Below are 17,173 nucleotides of genomic sequence, written 5' to 3'. Positions count from 1 at the left end.
TGCTAACGCAGATCTCAGCCAGCCCGCCAACACAATACCTGGCTTCCTCCGACACCTTTGTGACATCAGGGTTCTATGGAGCCCTACAGGAAGCAGCGTATCCAGCTGTTCATTCATTCCCTTTTCCACCACATTTACATTCCTTTCATTTATACATCAAGAAGCCCCTTTAATCCAAAGCAACGTACAAATACTGAGTGTCGAATACTCCAACAGAGCATCTATGGAGGAGATGTGGGTTAAGGTCCCCAATGATGATTCAGTTCACATATAAACTGTCATCTTTCACATGCTAGTTGTTCCTTATTACTGATATTTACTGTAGATCTCTATCTGTGCTTTTGTTAGGCTGACTAGGTGAAAGATCCTGTATTGAAGGTCATTATTGTGTCTTAATTTCCAGCAACATGACAGATAGAAAAGTGTCCGCAGAGATCTAACCGGACATCATTGGAGGATTTGGCCTATCTCCTGAGCCTGGCTAGAGAGGAGGTGTGGACCCCGGGTAACAGAAGCCAAGGCCAGCATGCATGGAATCCCTGCAGACCTCATCTCACGTGGAGAGGCCCGGTCCAGCCCAGAACATTCCAACAGGCTGAATCATTTGTTTCATTAGGTACCAGTAGGTGCATGTGTGTGTGTGTGTGTCCATAGTGTGATCTAGGACGTTTGGTATGACGACCTAATCCTGTGTATCCAGTGGTGAACGGTTTGACCCTGGTGTGACTCTGGACCAGCTCTGGGAAACACCTTCAGGCCGGCACCTTCTACCCTGACTGATGCTCACGCCAAGAGAGCTCAACATCCTTTTCTGAACGACTGTCTTGTGGCGCCGCGTGGCACACATTTTGCTTTACCTTTATTTGAATCCAGAAGGTTAACAAAAATAAACCACAAAAGATTGTCAATCAGCAATTGCCTCTGAGCTGCACAACAGACATTTTCAGTTGGCAGCTTTTGTAAAGAAACTTAACTCCAACCCAAACAATTCAAAACAAAGGAATCACAGACTTGATGATAAAGATTCTTCTAATTAAATCGCCGTGACTTCACAGATACCTGCAGCCATCTGTGAGGACCTGGATAGATACACAACTATCTTAATGAACTCACTCAGATTATTGACTGGAGGAAACCGTTTTAATAGTGATTATGCAATGACTAGCCTTCTGTAGCTAACAGACGATCCACATTTAAGACCCCCACCATCCACTAATGAAGACTTAAAGTGCACCCTTATCCTATTACCCAAGACTGCTGCTGAGTGGTCATCCAACACTCTGCTCTTTAAAAGGAAAGGGGAATGTAGCCATATTGGTAATTCAAAGACGCTCAATTTCCACACTCTATTTTTTGCATTAGGACACAGAGGATCCCAATGGGACTTGCGGATGTGGAAATAATACTTATGAAAACCGTTACAATAAGACCCGTTCTACATTCTTCAGCTTTGCAGTCTGTGAGATCACCGTAAAATAGCTGAAAATACTTGGCAGCACAGAGGCTCCCTCAATACGCTGACAAGAGAAGAAACTGTTCTGCATTTTATGCAAAAAAATGGACCGTATCCTTGATTATTCCAATCAGTGATGACGCCATCTACCAATATGTGAACCAACAACCTCAGTCTCACCAATCGCAAACCTCAACCGCCAAAATATCACAAATATGCTTGAGACCAGAATATACCCAGATGCAATATCTATTGTGTTGTATATCTAGGTCAGGTATAGGAAGTTGCCTAGACAATGTGCCATTTACAGTACGACAAGCTTTATTAGACTTGGGGAATAACGAAAGGAAAGAAAGAAACATGAAACATGTCTCAAGTTTGACCTTTTTAAACCATAATGATTAAATTATTTCAACTAAATTAAATCTTAAATAAGGAACGTTTTATTGGTTTAGAGTCGTTTAACTGGGGAAAGCTTCTGACGGTCAGAGAAGCAACATTGCAGCATATTACTGTCATCAGACTAACTTGCATGTTTCAAATGGCACACTAAGCTAATAAAAACATTCCTAAATAAGGCTTTTATCACACTGACAGGGATGAAGTGAGGGCAGTCAGAGAGTTCACACTGTCTCAGTGCTGCTCAGTCAGGCCATATTGAAATGATGTACAGTACTATCTACAGCCTCAATAAACCCCTCGACAACCTGAACTTGAAACACTCCAATGCCCCAAAGCTGTCCCCTCGTAGTGGATGCACCCTGGGTCAGAGAGAACTCACCCACAGAGACCTCACATTTACAGGGAATAAACAGACCTGCTGTATGTTTCCCCAGCAGAAAGGTCAGGCATCCAAACAAATTTGAGTTCCAGTCAAAGTTGCTACCAGTGCCTCCCTCCAGCTGTGCTCTCAGCCCCGTCCCCTCCTCAGTCAGACCGCTGCCAGCGAGCAGGGAGGAGCGCTCTGGTTAGCGGTCTGCGAAGAGGTGGTGATTTTCTAAACGGATACAGGGCCTCGAGTCAAGCAACCAGCCCAAAAAAGCTTCTAGTCTGCTCTCCTCTGGCCCAGCACACGCTCGACAGCAACAGGGGAATGAGAAACTAGCCTTCTATCCTTCCACCTACACACATTCTGACATCTGTTTTCCTAGGGCTTGTTGTGGCATACTCGTCTCCTTCCTTTTTTCCGGAGCAAACTAAGAGGAATCAGGTTTTCCCTTGATGCTTGCTAGCCACTGAGTATTTTGACCTGAGCTGTTTGTGTATGACAGCAAGGTAATGGTAAAACAATGATGTCCTCGAAAAGCAAGGTTGTGTGGACTTGGGACTGTGGAGTTCAGTGAAAAGTATTTTCTGAAGTTAAATCTAAAAAGATACGGTCTTCTCTCTGAGATTCTGGTAACTCGTGAGTCTCCAAATATGGTGCTGTATCACTTAATTGAAGCCACACAAACAATTACATCACAAATGACAAACCATTCTCAGAAAGCTACCTTTAGAAATACCATGAAGGTAATCAGGTTAGATATTCTTCTGAGAGAACATTTTCTCATAGAACAACATTGAGGACAACAATCTATGATTTAATTATGATTTAGTAAAGCAATGCTTCTTAGCAGAGCCAGACATTTATGGGGAACACATTACCATAATTTTTTTCTTGGGAATAATTCACCAACAAATGTAAAAGCTTGCAACTATTAACAAATTATAATAAAACAGGGAAGTCTATTGATACAGTAGCCAACCACTCATACCCAGATCAACAGCAGCTATGATCAAACGAGTAAAGTATCCGGGGAGTTGTGTGAACAGCAACACGAACCTGGTAAACACAAACAGACATGCCCTCAAGGATTCACTGACACGTAGAGAGAACACATTTTGTAGTCAACATGAAGCGTGTACCTAATGCACATTCAGTGAATGGCAAACATTCAGAATCAGTTCTCATTAAATCAGATTCTCCGAGCACAACCATAATTGATAACTTTAAAGTGAAGTAAATGCAGGAGGAATAGATGGTGTTGGACTTACTTAAATCAGCTGTTAATCATTGCCTCCATGGTATGCTTTTTAGTCATGAAAATGCGGCATCACCCTTGAAGGGTTGAGGCTTCAACACCAAACGCAAACCATCAGTATTGAAAATCTGACCCATCTATTTTGAAATTCTAACCCAATTTGCAGGCTAACCGATCAGTCAGTTTCGTGCAAACTTACAATATTATATAGGCCAGTTTGCATCGACGTTAAGAGTGAACTTCCATTCATTGCCTTTTCGCTACGATACGCTAAACACGATGGAACTAAACCAAACACGATGGAACTAAACCAAACACTCTAAAGAATAGTAATCTAGAAAAAAGTATGTATATGCAAAAATTTACCAATGTTTTCTCCACGTTGTAGGCTACATAATCCATGTCTTTGTTTCCAAACGTCTGTTTAATGTTCTTGCATACGAAGAAAATTACATCCGAAACAAAAGTTACGGGGTAGAATTACCCGGGAAATGCAATCAAAATAAAACAGAAAAAGTCCTTTAATCGTGCAAGACCATGGAATAAATATACAGAAGTCTATACGTAGCCTATTCCGTTTAGTAAGGGTAAAATAGTCTAGCGTTGTGCGGTTGTGTTCATCACTTAAAGCGTTGCTTGAGGCATAATTTCCATGCGCTGCTTCATGTATAAACAGGACCAGGGGCGGAGTCATCCGCACAGATTTATCACTTATTTGGCCAATCAGATAGGAGTTGACCGCTGCCTGCGAGAGACTGCACTGCCCTGGATCCAATCACCTCCGGACGAGAGTTAAAATTTTGTGGAAGTGATTAGGTTTATAAACTCCACTACGTATCTTGGGGAGATGTTGAGGCTTATCTGGATCACTACCAAAAAATAGTTTTTCCATGTAGAAAAAAAAGTCACACAATTTCCATCCGTGTCTTCAATAATTGCAATAGATTCGGTGAATCAGCCTCTCTCGTGTATCCAGCTTCAAACTTTGAGACTCGTAAAATGCACTTCAACACATGACTCTAATACACTTCTGCCAGCATTCAAAGAAAATACTAGGCTACTTGTGTTCCCTTAGTCACTAACAAAAATCGAAGTGAACTCAATTGGGAATGTTTCAGACTTCCTAAATTCCACCTTTTATGGGGTAGCCGTAAGGCCACAATGACAACATAGGCCGCCTTCATCATTAGATAATGCATACCGAATGTTCCTTCTTTCACTTCCAATTCTAGTCTATCCATAGATGATAGGGTGCAGCTACCAAACAAGCAACCGTTTTCAAACAAATGCACAGCAAAGTGAATTGCAGATCAAATCGTTTGAGACTATACATTTGGTGGGAAGACCACAGAAAAATGGGTTTCCATTTAAAAAGCAATTTTGTCGTCGGTCAGATTTCAAATTGTGTTTTTGATTAGGCAAGACATTTGAATTCTCTCTTGTCTACATGGACACACAAGACGTTAGTAGTTTGTTAGTGTTGCTCTGTCAACATGACTCCCCTTCCATGGTCCACCACCATGTGTGTTTGAGAGCGAAAGAGGTAGAAGAGGTGGAATGAGAGAGAGAAATATACAATGAGACGTACTTTTGACCATAAGTGAATTTGATTGAGTGCATATGTTCTTTATATCCCAGCATCAAATTATTCTTATTGTACATTGATGGGACTAGTATGAGTAACCAGAGTACGTTTCATGCATGTGGCACTTTCCTAGTACCTTAAAAACAAAACAAAAACTTTCTTTGAAATAATCTTTTTCACCTTTCAAAACTTTTAGTTCAAAACTGTTTTTCCGAAAATATTGTTCAACTTTTTTTTGTTTTATCTTTATTATTTTTTCTACCTTTCAAAACTTTATTCAAATCTTTTTTTCAACCTTTGCAAAAAGATTTCTATACATCATCTTTTGTCTTCAGTCTGCAAACTCAGTCCCCTAACATGCGTCTGACCCCAAACGTCTAACAAATAAATACCTTTGAACTACAGTGGCTTTGCTGCTATATTTAAACAGATGTCCAACTTCCTCTGTGTGTAATGCATAGTAAAATAACAAGGCTTTGTGGGGCCCTAAGATTTTGTACCGTGTGTGTGTGTGTGTGTGTGTGTGTGTGTATGTGTGTGTGTGTGACTTGTCTGTATGGCCAAACAAAGCTTCACATTCTTCAAAAAATTGTCACAAGTTACAAGGGTAACCCTAAACTCTCCATATTAGCCAAGATATACAGAGCGTAACATGACGTGGAGCAGTATCTCTCTTTCAAAAACAAGATTAGATGAGGTTATTTTGTTTCCTGAATTTAAAGACAATCCCAAGAAACATTATCTATTGTCTTACAATATGGAAGGAATTAAGAATGGGTTGAAGATGTATTTGAAATCTGGTAAACACCTCAAATGAAGTTGTAATTTATATCCACAAACTTTAAGGACTCAAATGAGAACTTTGTCCGAAATGACCAGCTAGTGACAATACACAATCTCCTTCCAAAATGTATTCTAAGCATGACGCAGTCTACTCGATATTTCTACAGGGGCCAAGAAGGCTTGTCTCTTCGTGAATGCAGGACAGGTATGCTAACAGGAATCAGCTGTGTGGGCCAATGTGCTTCTGTCCTACCACTGACTCTGTGTATCCTGTACGGAGACAGAAACACGTCTGCCCCTCTCATCTGGCCAGCAGGTGTGACATCACATCAGGCTCGTCCTAACACTCACATCAACCTGCGGAGGACAAGTCCACTCGTTGCCAGGTAAATCTGGAACAGACCTATTAAAACAACCTCTGGTATTCGCGCTGTAAACTTGAACGATCACAGGGTTTGTCCATACTATTGCCTCTCTGTATGTCTGCATCAGAACCTTCTTATGTGAATGTCAGATGTTTATCAGAAGTACTTTGTATTTTATTCAGTTATGTATATTATTCCCTGTTGGCTACAGTAAAAAAAAAAGAAAAAAAAAAAAATGCTCGCTCCCCTTTTCTCACGTGCACGCATGAACACAAGCACTCACAACTTCAAGGAATAGAGAGAGAAGTGAAATGGTGTCTGTCGTTTGAAGCAGTTCACCTAATTTATGCAGGAAAAAAAGCATATTAACTTTCTTAGCTCGCTGTTCTGGGAGCCACAATCTGTATCCTGTCTCTGAACTGAACTATAGCCTGAGGGCACTCAAATATATGCATGGAATTACTACCCCGTTCAAGTCACACGACAACTGTGCATGACCTGACATGATACTCGCAATCTGAAATCACCTGAGTTAGGATCCAAACTGATTATATGCAGCGGCCTGGAGAGGGGAGGCTAGGTTGTAACACGTTACATAAATTCCTCCATATATGTCTTAAATCTGCTCATTATGTGTATCTCATGTTATCTTCTCTCCTTCTCTCCTCTCCGAAAATTTGACAAGCATTTTCTTCATCACTAGGGGGCAGTTTTATCAACCTTTTCAGACCAAGTGAGAATTTTCAATGTCACGACTGTAGTTCACTTCTTAAGAGGGTAGGTCACCATGGTAACTCATGCTACACACCTAACCTGGTCCGAAGCAGGTTATGTTAGAGATCCTTTGAGGATCTGGTAGACTTGTCCAAGTTTGCTATTGGTCATTTGAAGCGACCACAGCCCCTTTTGCCTGATTGGGAAAACGAGGGTTTAGTCAACGAGTTGACCGCTACACACAACCCTGTATTGCTATGTACCAATAAAGCATTTACTTTCAATCCACCTGTTGCTTGTAAATCCTTCCAGTCAATTACGTTCCATCAATCCTGTTCCAGAGAATTGTTGTGTTAACCCTGTCAATCAAACTCGATCACAAGTTTTAACCATGGCACCTTGAACATATTGTAGCCTTTGTAGATCAATTTTTCTTTCGCAAACAAAAATGATTTTTACAGCCAGTTTTTCTGCATTTTAACAGGAACCAAACCCGGGAACCAAACCCCATACCAGTCTTATCAGATCAGACATAAACTTTTTTTACATTTGCATGTACATTCTCTTGTGAGTATATCTGAAAATGAACGCGTGCTAACAAAGCTGTCAGATAATCCTACTTATCATATTATTGATTCATTCATGAAGGTATTTCACCTTTGCCTGAGATGTTGGAACAACACTGTCAAAAACAAGATGCTGACCTGCATTTCCATGGTAACAGTGGCCAGTTTGCCATCCAATCAGAAAAGTAAACCCCTCCTGTAATCCAGACATTTTGTTTAAGGTTGTCAGGTTGCTAAGCCCCCTCGAGGGCCAGTCTCAGTGATCTGTATGTTAAACCTCTCACTCTGTATGTCAAGGTGATGGGTATCTACACAAACAAAACATTGAGGCTGAAATCCAAAGGGCGTGCAAACACATTAACTAAACCAACCAGGATTTGTTGCCTCTAACATTCTACAACTACAACCACAACAAACATGAACATGCAACGGTGGGGCAACGGTTTACAACTGCCACCAAAATGTGTTTATAATAAGCCCTCAAGGGTGGTTATCAACACTGGTCAACAAAGGACACAAAAGGCGTTTGTTTTCGAGAGCATGTCTTGGTTCTTCTGGACCGCCTCGACCTGTAGGGTCAGTACGTTGAACTTGGCCCTCTTGGCGGACTGACCAATCCTGGTCCTCGATCACACAGGACTGACCAATCCTGGTCCTCGATCACCGGACTGACCAATCCTGGTCCTCAGTCACACAGTCGAATGTGTCTCTCCTGCCTTGTCTGTCACACTGCTGCCTCCACAGTCCTTTTCTACTGCCCTGTGAGGAATCCCGTTCTTAAGTGCCAAACTCAACGCTATAAAACCAGTGCCATCCCGCGCATGGTCCGTCTAATCAACTGCTCAGAAGTATCTCTATCTATGTCATAATTATACAAGTATAAGTATGTCCTTAATATTACTATTTTAGGAACTCGCTGGTCGATACTATGTGTATATGTATATATATGTACCTGCCACGCTGATAAGTATTTTTAACATTTTGTCTGTTTGGAATATTGATCTTGTACGTTTATTTTATATTGTTATATCACAACACCAATTCAGCCTTCTGGCTGCAACTGTAGTGATACAAAATTTCTCAATAAATAAACCATTACTAGGTGAAGGCAGGGTTTTTCCTGGGTCAGAATGGGTCTCCCCCCCCCCCCCCCCCCCCCCCCCCCCCACACACACACACACATATATTTTCGTCCTATTTCCCCTACAGCAATTAAGTTATAAAGTATGTTTTAAATGGCATAAATGCTGCCAATTAATAATTGACGTAACAACTTATTGTAAATGGTGAGTAGCCTAGCCTATCGATTAAGGTAGGCCACTCTGAAGCATGTACACTGCCTGCTTCATTTGATCTTGATAGGCTAAGCATTCTGTAGCAAATATTAACAATATACCCACTTTTTATTAATTAAAACTACTTCAGCATAATAATGCACCTAAAATACAAACCTGAGAAAGGGCAGCAATCGCTATCAAATCAACAGACATGTGCAATTTAGCTAGCAGGTGAAGAATACAAACAACGAAAATCACCAGTTAACTTGATTTAAATTTGCAAGAACTATAGACTTATACAATAACGATCTTAAGAACTGACAACATATACGTTAGCATTTGTAGGCTACAGGTGTACTATTCATGCACGTCGGGCTGGCCCTCGCAGCGGAACGACAGTTTAGTGGCCGCTCTGTCCATTCGCGCACCTCACAGTTGCGTTTTGATCAGACAAGAACACACGCTTATCAACTTGATTATTATTGATCAAAACAGAACGAGGGTTCGGCTGTAGCCTACTTGAAACATACTATTGAGAACATATTCGCTGACATGCATTGCACGCGTGATAAACACAGGTTTTTTTTGCCTTTGGCGCTCGGGATTTGTCATTGGCGTTTGTCATTTGTCATTGATTTGTCAAAACGGCTTTGGCCCTGGAAGGCCTCATCAGGGGAAGCCAGGTTAAAGCACTTGGGCTTCGATACTGCTTACTGATCTAATCTCTAAAAGCCTGTCTGTGTTGTGGTGGCACGCCACTGCAGGAGAAGATAATGACTGTTGACCTCAAGACACCAATGGTGCAGTCGAGACCTCCTCAGGTGCAGTATGCTTTTTCTTCTACTATTGTAAAAGTTGAGCGCTCTTATTCACAAGAGAAACCAATAAACCGATGTGTAATTAACATCACTGGATGCAATATCTTCTGTACATTCATCAAAGGATTGTTTCTTTTGGGATTAATACAATCTCCTTTAACATACCTTGTAGGGCTGTTTTGTTATCAGATCACACACCCCATTAGGCAATGTTGCAGGTATTGTCTCTGAGTGTTTCGAGGAATGTGAGGTAAGCAAAACTGAAAACGAAAGTGTGTGTGCATTAGGCACACTAGGCGCATTGTTTATGGATGCACATTTCATCAGAACTGTCAAACCTTTGTTGATGATGATTGTCTGAACAACATTCTTCAATCATCCTCAGAGATAAGATACTAACCATCAGATACACTAGCAGCTTACCATCAAAACCGAAAGGTAAACCTCTACTGTATTATAGACATTATTTCTACAGTCTTTGCAAGCATGTAAGATAGGTGTCCTAAAGTGTCCTTTCCAATCATCAACTGCACTTGTAAATATATATGTTTTAGGGCATTGCTGCTTTAGTTGGATAGACAGTGAGAGAAGATTGACAGGAAATGTAGTGAGACAGAGGGGAGGACATGCTGGAAATGGTCCTGGCCAGAAAAAAAGCCAGTTTTATGAGCACTTGATCGGTGAGCTATTGGGATGCCCTCATCTGCATTTTTTAATAAAGAACTGCAGCCATGGACAAATCATACTTTTCCAAAGAGGGCATTTTGGTCCTCCATCAATGCTTCTTTCACTTGCTGTCTCATTCTCGTTCTCTCCTAATTTTTTTGAACTACTAGAGTTATGATATTTATGTATCAACTGACTTGTCACAACTGTGTGCGATCGCCAATTGGTGTCAGTTAACCAAGACTGTCTATGTTGTATTTTGAATAAAACATATATATAAAACATAAAAATGTCTTTGGATGAAGAATCATGGTTTTCTGGACACACATTCAAAGGTTTCTTTTAAATTACAAGTTTGTCTCTGTCTAATGTTTAAAAACTACAGGTTATTTTATGGCATGTCTTGGGTCTGTGGATCACAAAGCAACATGAGTCGCCAAACAGCAGATAAGTAACCATGAGATGTTTTATGTGTTTGAATTTTTTTTTCTGCTTAGATTCTGGACAGAACCAGTCAAACATGTAAAAAAATTGAGAGTGACATTCCTTTGTTAGGCGGTTCCATATAAAATGCAGATAATGCAGGGAAACATACTTTCATAATCGAGACCTCCTCAAGTGCAGTATGCTTTTCTTCTACTACTGCAACAGCGACTCTCTTATTCACAAAATAAATCGATAAACTTCTGTCTATTCATTAATCACAGGATTGTTTATTATTCTCCCTCTCAGATATATTGATCATGCTGTCCCTGGTAGCACTAGTCTCTCTAATTATCCTCATCTTGGACAACGGGGTACTTGGGTTCCTGAGATTTTCTAAAGACGGCTCCAAGGGTCACTTTGACATCACAGAGGAGGCAGTGTTAGAGACAACTCTGCAGGTGTGCATCGACGTCGCCAACACTGAGGGGCAAAATGTCATTCCACCGGTAAGATTAAAATACTAGAATTAAGGATGTTGTGCATTTCTGGAATAACCAGAAACAACGAAATCTAAAAAGCCACATATTTATGGAATAATTTTAGACACAGCTAATTACAATTTCAGCAGTTTTTTGACTTGTTTCCAAACAGACAGAAGGGTATACATTCAAAATGCATGAGAGAGGGAGAACTAGAACTCTCAAAGTACTGTACAGTTTGAGTGATTACTCTATACATGTGATCATGTGCTTTTTTGTTTATAGTCAATTACTATATTCAAATGTAAATACAATATACAAAAGTAAATTACAATACAAAAATGTGGAAAAAATATTATACTGGAGCAAATTCCTGGATTTTTGATTAATTCCTGTGTAGACTTTAGCGGTCAGTGAAAAGGTGTTATTCTTTTTTTATCATGAAACATTGATTCATGTGAATCAATGTTGAAAAATCTTTCCAACTTCGAAGATAAAAGTTAATAATTTTAGGTCAGTGGCAATGTATGCTTTCTGAGTGAGAATTGTGGCCAGTGTTATGGTCAAACGAGCTCATTTTGAGACATGTAAAGTGTTTTGGCAGTTTTAGTGAGTTTTGGAGGTGAGAATAACTGTTTTGTTGTATGTATGTTGTATGTAATGTATGTTTTTAATGCAAACTGTGTGAATAGTTTTAAAACAGTGGCTTCAGTATTGACAAATGCATGTAAGCAATAAACAAAAAAAGTTTCAATATGTTTTTGTAAAGACAATATGTGTGTGTTTGTGTGTGTGTGTGTATGAAGCCCAAACCTCTGACTACTGAGAGCGTTGCACAAGCCTGCTCCTCATCAGGGTCTGAGAGTTTTCATCGTGCCAAAGGTGACATGAAATGGAAAAATGTAAATGTGGACATAATCCATTTTTTCAATCCCGAGTATCACTTTGACAATGAGGAGTTTGTGAGGGGAAAAAAGGTGATTACTGATGGCCTGGCAGTTGTCAAATACAAGCTCAAACAAGGAAACCTTGAAGATGCAAGAGAGAAACTAGGAAGTATCATGCACACTGTGCAGGTCTGTTCTGCGCACTGACAAATACAAACAATTACACAACAGTCTGTAAATGTTGAAATATTTTAAAATTCTTGTTTGAAATGCTTCAATATTTGAGTTTCTGTGTGATTGAATTGCATGTTTATTGCATCTGTCTTTAATTTCATACCCAAAAGGATTTCTACAGTCACAGTAACTGGATTGAATTAGGAAACAAACTTCCCCATCTAAGTCTTATCAGATCAGACCTTTCGTTTGGCAATGTTGCAGGTATGTTCTCTGACTGAATGTTTTGAGAAATGTAAGGTGAGCAATACTGAAAATGAAACTTAATAATGCATTGTTTATGCATCCATTTTTCTTTTCATCAGATAAGTCCACACCCACCTGTCAAAGCTGTGTCGATGATGATTGTCACAACAACATTCTCCAAAACATCCTCCGAGATAACATACTAATCACTGGTTACTTTGGTCAAAAGTCCAAACCAATGGGTAAACCTCTACTGTATTCCAGACATGGCTTCTACAGTCTCTGCCAACATGTAAGACAGGAGCATCAAAGTTTCCTTTACAATCATCAGCTGCACCTTTAAAGATATATTTTAGGGCATTGCTGCTTTAATTGGACAGACAGTTAAGATTGACAGGAAATGTAGTGAGACAGAGGGGAGGACATGCAGGAAATGGTCTCGGCAGGATTCAAACCCTCAGCCTATGTTGTATGAGCACTTGACCGGCCCTCAACTGCACTTGTTCACAGGGAAGTGCAGCCATGGAGGCTTAGCCGACCTGACCAGCCGAATAGAGCCTACAGGGGGAATCAACAAGGATGACCTGAAGTCCAGCCACGGCTTTCTACATGCGACCGCAACGGATGTGGCGAAAGCTGCAACCAGACAGCTGCTGGAGGACGTCCGAAGCTTCGCCGGGGACAGAACCTTCCTACGGTATCAAGAGTGCACAACGCTGTATAACTCTGTCTAGTACTCCCTCACTCACTTCCTCCCTCCCTCACTCCCTCACTCCCTCACTCACTCCCTCCCTCCCTCCCTCCCTCCCTCCCTCCCTCCCTCCCTCCCTCCCTCCCTCCCTCCCTCCCTCCCTCCCTCCCTCCCTCCCTCCCTCCCTCCCTCCCTCCCTCCCTCCCTCCCTCCCTCTCCTCAGGATGATGGGGATCTCCCGTCGATCCAAGGCTATGTGTTTCGTGATCGACACCTCAGTCAGCATGTCTGAAGACATTGCTGAGGTCAAGAGGGTGGCGTCAGTCATCATTGACAGCAGGAGGGGGACAGCAAATGAGCCCTCATACTACATCCTGATCCCCTTCAACGATCCAGGTGGGACATTCTCACTGGTCAATTATTACTTGGTGCATGCAGGTTTTTACTGTGGCCTTTCAAACCTGCAACCAGTGCAGTAAGTATAGAGTTTATCAACAAAAAATCCAAAATGTAATTGCAATTTTCTGCGTAACCAGACTTCGGGCCATTAACAAAAACAACAGATCCAGACATCTTCAAAGCCCAGATAAACAGCCTAACAGCTGGAGGTGGTGGAGACTTCCCTGAGATGAGTCTGTCAGGACTCCAGGTGACACCAACAGTTAAAACAGTCACATTTCTAAAAAGGTTGTCACCAGGTCCAAACTAACAGCACTCTGTGGTATTTCCCTGGTGTGTTGTGTAGCTGGCGCTAACCAGTGCTCCTCCCTCCTCTGAGATCTTCCTCTTCACTGACGCCGTGGCCAAAGACACATACCTGGCCGGCACGGTGCTTGCACTGATAGAGCAACACAAGTCAGTGGTGAGTAGGTCATGCTTTTTACATTACATATACATTTAGCAGAATCTCTTATCCAGAGCGATTTACAGTAAGTACAGGGACATTCCCCCAAAGCAAGTAGGGTGAAGTGCCTTGCCCAAGGACACAACGTAATTTGACACGGCTGGGAATCGAGCCGGCAACTTTCTGATTACTAGCCCGATTCCCTAACCGCTCAGCCACCAGGTTTTACGATGTAAAAATGTATCCAACACCAGGTGACAGTAGTAGTAGGGTTGGAACCTACCTGGAGCCTGGGGATTTCCTTGTTCGCGGCCTCAGTTTAGTAAACGGCCCATTGCGTGCCTGGCACAAACAATGACTCACAGTGGAGTAATTCCTGATGATCTAAATACCTGCCAATCTCCTCTCTCTTTTACTGCTACATTCAGGTGCACTTCCTCCTCACTGGGTCGTTCGGGGAGAGGAGAAGGCGCAGTGGTGAGCCAGACCAGGCCTCTCAGATGGGCGTGTTGGACCCCCAGCTGTACAGGAACCTGGCCCAGGCCTCCGGGGGACTGGCCATCCAGGTCACCAAGGCCCAGCTACCCGAGGCCACCAGCATCATCTCAGACTCCACCAGCTCCAACCTGGTACCACAGAGATAATGATCCACAGAACCACCTGCCAGTCACACTTGGCATCTCATATCACACTGACATCTCTCCTTTTTCTCAGGTGACTCTTCTGCAGGCAGTCAGGAACCATGGAAAAGCAGATCATTTCTCTTTTTTGGTGGATGAATCTGTGACAAATGTGACCATGTATGTCACAGGGTCATTCCCCTCCTTCACCCTCATCAGCCCCTCAGGTGACAACAGTCTTGAAGCAGTTGAATTACCCCCCATGTAGTAACCATTTTAGCAGATAATTGAATGATCCGGTTCAGTGTGTGTTTCTGCTACTCAGTATCTTTGGAAACCAACATCTCACCTTGCTGTTGTGTCTACAGGTGTGTCTCAGAGTCATCGTGTTGTCAGTGGTTCACTGGCAACAGTCAAAACTGTGGGAAACTTAAACACAGTGAAGATGATTAAACAAGTGGGGCTGTGGGCAATCAGAATGGACTCTAGCGAGCCCTACCATCTGAAAGTTGTGGGTGAGAAAGATCTGACTAAAACTTTACTTAAAAGGCACATTGAGCATAACAATATTTAACATAAATATATCCATGGATATGACTTTACTATGTATTTCCTGTTCCAGGTAAAAGTGTCATAAACTTCCTATTTGATTTTGTGGAGGAGACTCAAGGTCCTGATCTGGGATTATCCATTTTAAACACCCGCCCGACATCTGGTGAGATATAAATGATCTAGCAACACAAAGTGTTAATTCAACCATTAACTGCTGCTAGCTGACGTCAAGTTAATACTTTGCATTCAAATATTATCGAAAAGCTGTGTATCTTGTAGCTATATTTCCTGCTTGAACTTTCCTCAACTGACAGAAGCTTTGACCACATATTGAGGTCTCCCAGTTCCTTACCCTCCATGTTCACGTCCTCCCAGCCAGCAATACCACCATGATGATCACGGTAACGGGCAGCGACTCTCTGGAGGTGACTGAGGTGGTGTTGGTGGAGTCTTCGGGGGCGCAGGAGGTCAACGGTAGCGTGGAGCCCCTGGGCGGCAGGAGCTTCCTGGTGAGGATGGGCAGAGTTCCTGTGGGCGACTACTGGGTGCGTCTGAGTGGAGTGAACAGCAGCAGAGTCCGGGCTGCACCGATCATCTACCGGAGACAGTCCTCCACTCGGGTCCGAATCTCCGATTTCACGGTCATGGTAAGCCTTCGGGTCAGCCAGATATTACTTATCCACAGCTCCTCCACTAGCTCTCAATCCAGAGAGACACATCTAATGGTTAGGGTATTTGTGAATCATCTTACTTGTCACTATTGTGTGTGATTTGCCATTGTGTGGTGTCAGTTACCAAGACTGTCTATTTTGCCTTTTGATTGGTCAGGCTGTAGTGACCTGCAATAGTGACCTGAGCCCAGAAGAGCCCCTCTCTGTCTTTTTCACCGTGTCAACCAATGGGATGGGAGGACACATCACCATCCAAGCCACCAATGACAGGGGGTTCACTTCCTCCTTTCCGACCAGCCTACTTCTGGAGGCCGGGACGAGCGCTAAAGGAACTGCCCTGTTCACAGCATCCACCAACACGCCCATGGGCAGTGACGTCACCTTGATCGTCGAGGTTACGGCCCCGGGTCCTGCAGACTCTCCAGCGCTGCAGAGAGACTGCTAGGTCTGTCGTCTGCTCTGTGTCTCACTGCTGTTGCCTGTCTGATAATGGACTATAGCTAGCCTGTATGTGTCGCATGATAACGCAACTGCCAGTTCGATATATCGACGGATGCCATTAGATAATTGAGTAAATGTCAAGTGATTTAGGGGAATTTCTGAAACTTTCTTGTATCATCGTATTTTAAAGTATGTCTGTATTTGGAAGTGCCAATGTTTTGTATGTCACTTACATGAAATGGATTTAAAACGCTGTGGTTTAACTCTTGATTTGTGGATGCTTTTTGGACCATAATAAATTTCCCGTTGCGGAAGACATTTGATTTTTTGTGTGCTTATGTTAATCACAATCAGTAGATCTGCTACCTAATCTGTTCATCTGTTTTATTATTGATTAATGTGTTCCCACTTTAACCTGTGTTCGGATAACAGTCACGTCTATGATGTGCTATTCTGCCAATAATAAGGCTGTAGGCCTATGCTATTCTTGTTCTCTATTCACTATCAACAGTCCTCTGACCATCATGCCTCAGAGACTTTGCAAGTACTTCTGCCTGAACCAGTGGCGTTGTTCGACATAAAACTGTATTGGTGCACAGGCCCGTATTCATATCCGTTTTTTTTTCTTCTTCCAAGCGTGCTGCGCACAATACACTACTAGGCTATAGAGACTCCTCTTGCTTAACCCACTATACAACAGTTTAGGGAGACAAGTTTGATATCAGCTTTGGCAGGGAGATATATAGTTAATTCAAGCGTACAATTTTCTTTTTGTTTCATGTAATATTGTTTTTCTGTTTTTGTAAAAGTAAGATGATCGGTAGGCCTCTCGTATAGAAACTTTCTTTTGTTTTGTAATGTTTTCTTACTGTTTTTTTCAGGGATTATCAA

The 17,173-nt window shown here is 42.1% G+C and overlaps 1 protein-coding gene across 2 annotated transcripts; it reads left to right on the top strand.

Moving 5' to 3' along the window:
* Positions 1 to 10,776: 10,776 nt before the first annotated feature.
* On the top strand, positions 10,777 to 16,598 carry LOC124464842 (von Willebrand factor A domain-containing protein 7-like). 2 transcript variants are annotated; one of them, XM_047016718.1, is made up of 15 exons: positions 10,777 to 10,874; positions 10,984 to 11,183; positions 11,963 to 12,232; positions 12,388 to 12,481; positions 12,583 to 12,705; positions 12,974 to 13,160; positions 13,378 to 13,550; positions 13,691 to 13,803; positions 13,900 to 14,016; positions 14,427 to 14,627; positions 14,713 to 14,845; positions 14,987 to 15,133; positions 15,241 to 15,333; positions 15,546 to 15,817; positions 15,999 to 16,598. In XM_047016718.1, the coding sequence occupies exons 2-15, from the start codon at positions 10,995 to 10,997 to the stop codon at positions 16,284 to 16,286; spliced, it is 2,400 nt and encodes a 799-aa protein (XP_046872674.1). In that variant the 5' UTR covers positions 10,777 to 10,874; positions 10,984 to 10,994; the 3' UTR covers positions 16,287 to 16,598. The 2 variants fall into 2 exon arrangements, with proteins under 2 accessions (XP_046872674.1, XP_046872673.1); XM_047016717.1 differs by having other exon boundaries at positions 10,793 to 11,183.
* The last annotated feature ends 575 nt before the right edge of the window (positions 16,599 to 17,173 follow it).

This window comes from Hypomesus transpacificus, unplaced genomic scaffold, assembly GCF_021917145.1.
Source record: "Hypomesus transpacificus isolate Combined female unplaced genomic scaffold, fHypTra1 scaffold_42, whole genome shotgun sequence".
NCBI lineage: Eukaryota > Metazoa > Chordata > Actinopteri > Osmeriformes > Osmeridae > Hypomesus > Hypomesus transpacificus.
The sequence above is the reverse complement of the archived record's forward strand: the minus strand, read 5'-3'. Positions and strand labels throughout refer to the sequence as shown.